Source organism: Anabrus simplex, chromosome 8 (genome assembly GCF_040414725.1).
Source record: "Anabrus simplex isolate iqAnaSimp1 chromosome 8, ASM4041472v1, whole genome shotgun sequence".
Taxonomy (NCBI): domain Eukaryota; kingdom Metazoa; phylum Arthropoda; class Insecta; order Orthoptera; family Tettigoniidae; genus Anabrus; species Anabrus simplex.
Window position 1 is genome coordinate 197,670,914 of NC_090272.1, and position 7,055 is coordinate 197,677,968.

General features: G+C 40.2%; 1 protein-coding gene across 1 annotated transcript; it reads right to left on the reverse strand.

Moving 5' to 3' along the window:
- Nucleotides 1-384: 384 nt before the first annotated feature.
- Nucleotides 385-2,202, reverse strand: LOC136879407 (ankyrin repeat domain-containing protein 13D-like). The gene has a single exon (XM_067153223.1). It carries the CDS (start codon nt 2,200-2,202, stop codon nt 385-387), a length of 1,818 nt encoding a protein of 605 aa, XP_067009324.1.
- Between the last annotated feature and the right edge of the window lie 4,853 nt (nt 2,203-7,055).

Consider the following 7,055-nt stretch of genomic DNA (forward strand, 5'->3'; position numbering starts at 1 on the left):
CATACCGTTATTACAGTGTTATTTCAGAATAGACCTACTTAGATTATTACGAATAAAATTAATAATGATGAAAATATGACATTAAGGTCTCTTAGAAGACACTTAAATCTCATCATTGAAAGGTGTATCGTTCTTTTTAGATCTGTACAACTTTCTGTGGAGTAGATTTGATTTTTGTATCACACGCTCTTCTTTACTTCCGGAGAAAATGACGACAAGCGAAACCATCATTCCTTGCGCGGACGTTAATCCTAAATCAAGTAGTTTAACCGCCAATGATGAAAGCATGAGTATGAGGATTTCCGGAAGTAAATAATCAAGAATAACTTAAGAGCACGTCATACCGTAAAGCACAAGGAACCATGGAACAATTTATTCTACAAATCATTTTTCTTCCAGAGAGAGTTTTAGTGCCTTCTCCAACATCTCCTCTTCTTCCTTTTGCAGTTTCTCTTGTCTCTCAGTCTCTTGCTTGGAAAGCGCTAAAGCCATTTCCAGCTCAAAATCTCGGGAAGCTAAATTTCCTCTACCCCCAGGATTGCCATGTTCAGAGACACTGGCATCAGTGGAAGTGTTCTGATAAATAGCTAAGCTGGCCTGGAGTGCCCTCGTCATCAGGTCGTCATCAGGGGTCGCGCTCTGAGAAGCATTTGGAGTGCTCGGTCGTGATGATCTTTGTGCTCGCAATGACTCCCAAATGTCAATGTCATCCTTTTCACCACTGGCTTCAAGAAGACTTTGCTGAAGTGCAAATTGCAGTAACTCATCTTCTTCCTCGTAACTATATTGTTGTCTTCGCATTTCAGCACTTATCTTCGTGTAGCCAGCCGGAGGCTCAAAACATTTCTCATCAACGATACACTTAAGTCTGCCATCTTCTTCCTCTCTTGTTATTCCGGGTATATCTTCATTTAACCCAAATATATTCCCAAATGTTATTCGAGCATTCACAGCGTGGAAAATAGGAATTTCAATTTTGACTGGAAAGCCTGTTGGCAACTGCATCTGGATAAAATCTTTCAGCTTTGAAAAATGAGTGCTGGAGATTGCCATCAAGTCCACAATAGGCATTATTTGCTCTGGTAAACTCAACGGATATTCCTCACATAGCCATAGTGTAGCTTTGAATTTTTGAATTTTTGTATTAATTTCTTTTGGACGACCTATATCTCTACCACTAAGATCAGCTACATCAAAATATTCTTCCGGCGTGATGTTACATGGGTTTCCAACGATCGAAGATTCTTCTGTTGTGTTTATGGGAGCTTGTGCTTCCTCTGTTTCAGTAATGGTAAGAAATGACTGCAACGGTGACTTTGTCGGCTTAGCTTTTAACTTGTCTGTTTCTGTGAGATGTTCAGTCCGAGTTTTTGTAACTATTGCTACATTCTTAGCTCCGAAGACTTTACAGTCATAGCCATTGACGGTATCACACTTATCAGCTCTCCACCCCCAAATCCCTGTCTTATTTCTCTCAAAACATATCTTATCTGTGTCAACATATGTTGTGACAATTGGCGACGTAAGCCGGGCTGAAACAGCTTCCTCAGAAGGTCGTAAGAACTGGAGATCATCAGGACTACTCATTATTATATCTTCAATGTACACTTGCTGGGCCTCATGGTCTATTTCCATCATGGCTGGTTTTTCTTGATGCCCTTCGAAGATAAAGCTCCTATTCCCACGTTGCCAACTAGTGTGGTCAAAGCCCAGGATAGTGGTATCAACCCGTACATTTGAACCTTGCTTATAAACTTTATATGTGTCACTAGGACACAATCGCGATACTAAAGGAATCCAACTTGCGAATTCCCATTTCATTTCAACATAAAAATCAGGAGCCTCTTTCAACTTACGCAGTAATTCAGGAATACCTCCAACACGGGCGGTGTACCATTGGATATCTCGTCGTTCGAGTACCATTAACAAGAGTTCAGGATCACCAGTCGACACCGCTTCTTGGACAACTGACCAGCCTTCCCTGTTTTCGGCATGTACGTTACTCTTATGCTCCAAAAGAACACGGGTCGATTCCACGTGTCCAAGTGTAACTGCTAACATTAGTGGGGTTCGGCCTCGTGTATCGTGCTTTTCTTTGTCGTGTACGTTCTTAAGTAATTCCTTATCCAATTCTTTATGGTCGTTATTCCACACTAGCCAGTGCAGAGGGTATTCACGTTTGATATCTTCTAAAGAGGGCATTTCAATGAACGTAAAATAAAGGATTCAGTGAATATGAAAATATATCTGTACCTCACACTTCACTGTACTTCGTTATCATATTTTATACCCCAGGTAATAGCTGTAAATGTTCACATAATGCATGCTCTGTTTTAATGGTGACTGAAGAATGAGTGATATTGAAATAAGACAAAAATCTGATTTCAAGGGAAGACACCAGTGATAAAAGTCGTAATAATATGGCAGTCAATGTCCAGCTGAATAGGTATAGACTTTTATGAATATGCTGATTTTTCCATTACTGTAACTGAAGAGTGGTATATATTAATTCCCACTTGAATTGAACTTACTGTCTTTTATTTGTCTTAGGTTATGTTGCTGTGTAAGTTTATGTTTTGAATCTCGGTGACAATGTTTTGTTTTGTTTTTATGTTATTCAGCCAAAGACAGTGCACAGGAAGTGGTGCTGTCATCTAGCGGATATGGAGTGCTGTATATCTCTACATTCTTGCTATGATGGTATTCTACAGATATTAATTACAACATGTTTCATTCAACATTTATTTCATTGAAGCAGGCCACACACTCATAATTTTCCGTGGCTTTGCTGGTACGCCATCTGTCTGACAGAGCCCGCAGACAAAATACTTGCGCGTGCTTAGAAAGCTTCATTCGTAATTTTAATGCAGATTACGGCATGCACTCTTCGGAAGAAGATATTATGATGTTAACAGTGTACGTGTACACAGCCTTTAGAAGAAGAAGGAAGAAGATAACGTTAAGAAGATGGTGGATACATCCATTAAATAAAAAATTCTACAACAAGGAAGTTAAAAATTTATTCGTGATTTTGAGAAAGTGATATTGGTACGTTCCGAAGCGTAGACTATACAATGTTGCGATCTCTATTTACGGAGCTAATTGAGAAAGTTCGTCAAAGAGAACAGTTACTTCGGAAAGATACGAGAATGCACCTTACTGTTCCGGTGGAGGAGAATCTATTAATTTGTCCACCTTGGGGGTAAAGTACAGTTCAAAATAGTTTTATTTTTTTGCTATTGGCTGTACGTTGCACCGACACAGATAGGTCGTATGGCAACGATGCGATAGGAAAGGCCTAAGAGATGGAAGAAGGCGGCCGTGGCCTTAATTAAGGTACATTTGCCTGGTGTGAAAATGGGAAACCACGGAAAACCATCTTCAGGGCTGCTGACTATCTCCCGGATGCAAGCTCACAACCGCGCCTCTAACCGCACGGCCAACTCGCCCGGTCAAAATAGTTTTAACAGTATTATCTTAATTATTTACATCATGAAGAGTAATTGATGAGAGTCAAGGAAAGCAGACCAATTCTCTTTTAAGCAGATGCCTTTGCCTAAAAGCGGTACTGGTCAGTGGCGTATGCTGGGATCAAGACGTGGGCTACAACTAGACTTACGTTACCCCTTTTCATTGGTTGGTTTAGTGAACGTCAAGCCTTCAGCGTTTTTAGCTGCAGCCAATAGCCAATGGAGAAGTCTGCTGTATTGTCAAGGCTGCTTCACAAGCTACTGCCCTGGCCTCTGCTACTGCCAATGCTCAACCCCTGATCAGTGGAGATGGTAGCCTAAGTTTTAGTAAATTAAAGTCCGACTTTGTGGCTAAATGGATACATTGCTTGCCTTTGGTCCGATGGCCCAAAATTTCAGAATCAACCCCCTCATACTGTTAATTCCCCTGTCTTGGAGACTGGGTGTTTATGACGTCTTCGCCATTCATTTTACCCTCATTACGTCACCACCAAGCCTATACAGATGCCATGCACTTATTTATTATTATTATTATTATTATTATTATTAAATAAAAATGTTGAATATTACAGGGGTCGTATCCATCGTTCACTGGTTAATTAGCTTCTTCGGGAAATCAGTGCTGGTGTCTGACCCACGATCACGGGTTCGATTCCAACCAACAAAGGAAACACTAAACCTGAAAGATGGCATTTCATTTTAGCAGACCTACCAATAAAAATAAAACTATATTGCTCCTTTAACAGCAGCCCTGCAGTCTCTTCCTACAAGCATGTAGAAGTAAACGGGAATGAAATACCAGCACTCTCTTATCTATATCATTAAGTGAGAAGTATGAGGTGAGGAAGTACATTCAATGAGCAACGCATGGTTGATAGTTAGCATTGGCGATCTGACGGACCGAAGCCTAGCACACCTATCCTCCGCCAGTCCCCGCTCCTAACCGTCATACAGCAGCAAGCCACGTGTGGCGAGTCGAGGGGAGAAGGCGAGAGTCTGGGCTGCAATCTCAGTCTCCAATGCCTTGTTCTCAGAAAGAAGTGTGACGTTTTTTCTCACTGATTTCAAGTTTTGTAAACGGAACAATTTTTCATATGCTTGCATTATAATGTGCTTTAGACTTCCATCATGATCAACTGAGGTTTGGGCTTCACTAATAGCCTTGGTAGCCCTCAGTATATGCCACTGCTTTGGTTGTTTCCCTCTCAGGAGCCTCTTACAACATACACTGATCAGTCAGAATATTACGACCAACTACCTACTATAGATATAAACTCGTCCAGGCGATAGGAGCGTCACCTGATTAGGAATGATTGCTAGTCAGACACACCCATGGTGCATGTATTATCAATGAGCATGCTGTCCGTGTGTAGAATGGGGGAAGGCGCGCATACTATCTGAGTTTTACCAGATATTGTAATAGGAGTTGAATCATGGCTGCGAAATGATATAATGGATGCAGAAATTTTCTCACGGCACTGGAGTGTGTATCGTAGAGATAGGATAGGAAGGGTGGGAGGGGGAGTGTTCATTCTGGTGAAAGAAGAATTTGTAAGCTACGAAAAAGTTAAAGATGAGACACATGAAATTCTAGGTGTAAGGCTCATTTCTAAAGATAATAGGCAACTTGATATGTTTGGAGTGTACAGATCGGGAAAGGGTAGCACTGACGTGGATTCGGAATTATTTGATAGGATAGTCAGCTATGTGGGAAACGACATGGAAAGAAATGTGATTGTAGCGGGAGATCTGAATTTGCCAGATGTAAATTGGGAAGGAAATGCGAACGACAGGAAGCATGACCAACAAATGGCAAATAAGTTAATATGGGAAGGACAGCTGATTCAGAAAGTGATGGAACCAACCAGAGGGAAAAATATCCTGGATGTCGTGCTGATAAATCCAGATGAGCTCTATAGGGAAACTGAAGTAATAGATGGTATTAGTGATCATGAAGCTGTTTTTGTGGTAGTTAAAAAATAATGTGATAGAAAGGAAGGTCTTAAAAGTAGGACTGTTAGGCAGTACCATATGGCTGATAAAGCAGGCATGAGGCAGTTTCTAAAAAGTAATTATGATCGGTGGAAAACGGTAAATAAAAATGTAAACAGACTCTGGGATGGGTTTAAAGAAATTGTTGAGAAATGTGAAAACAGGTTTGTACCATTAAGGGTGGTAAGGAATGGTAAAGACCCACCTTATTATAATAGAGAAATAAAGAGACTAAGAAGGAGGTGCAGACTGGAAAGAAATAGAGTTAGAAATGGCTGTGGAAGTAAGGAGAAATTGAAGGAACTTACTAGAAAATTGAATCTAGCAAAGAAGGCAGCTAAGGATAACATGATGGCAAGCATAATTGGCAGTCATACGAATTTTAGTGAAAAATGGAAGGGTATGTATGGGTATTTTAAGGCAGAAACAGGTTCCAAGAAGGACATTCCAGGAATAATTAATGAACAAGGGGAGTGTGTATGTGAGGATCTTCAAAACGCAGAAGTATTCAGTAAGCAGTATGTAAAGATTGTTGGTTACAAGGAAAATGTTGAGATAGAGGAGGAGACTAAGGCCAAAGGAGTAATAAAATTTACATATGATAACAATGACATTTACAATAAGATACAAAAGTTGAAAACTAGAAAAGCGGCTGGAATTGATCAGATTTCTGGGGATATACTAAAGACAATGGGTTGGGATATAGTACCATATCTGAAGTACTTATTTGATTATTGTTTGGTCGGAGGAGCTATACCAGATGAATGGAGAGTTGCTATAGTAGCCCCTGTGTATAAAGGAAAGGGTGATAGACATAAAGCTGAAAATTACAGGCCAGTAAGTTTGACATGCATTGTATGTAATCTTTGGGAAGGCATTCTTTCTGATTATATTAGACATGTTTGCGAAATTAATAACTGGTTCGATGGAAGGCAATTCGGTTTTAGGAAAGGTTATTCCACTGAAGCTCAACTTGTAGGATTCCAGCAAGATATAGCAGATATCTTGGATTCTGGAGGTCAAATGGACTGTATCGCGATTGACCTGTCTAAAGCATTCGATAGGGTGGATCATGGGAGACTACTGGCAAAAATGAGTGCAATTGGAGTAGACAAAAGAGTGACTGAATGGGTTGCTATATTTCTAGAAAATAGATCTCAGAGAATTAGAGTAGGTGAAGCTTTATCTAACCCTGTAATATTTAAGAGGGGAATTCCTCAAGGCAGTATTATCGGACCTTTATGTTTTCTTATATATATAAATGATATGAGTAAAGGAGTGGAGTCAGATCAAAAAATTTGATGTATGGCTTTTCAGGCGTTTGCTCTACCCAGCATTTCGTCTTAGGTCTGACACTAGACTTGTCAGAGTGGGATGTGTCAGACCCTACCCACTGATGCTGGGGTGTATGCAGGTGAAATTTATCAGAAGCCTATTATAAGGCACAGTCTGATAACTGCATACGGGAGATTAAACTCCACAATGGCATTAATGCCCGCCTAGCAATTCCAAATGGAAATTCTAAATTCCCATGGAGGGAATTAGATATTTTTCCACCAATAGAGCATATCAAAAATTAGATCAAAAAATTTG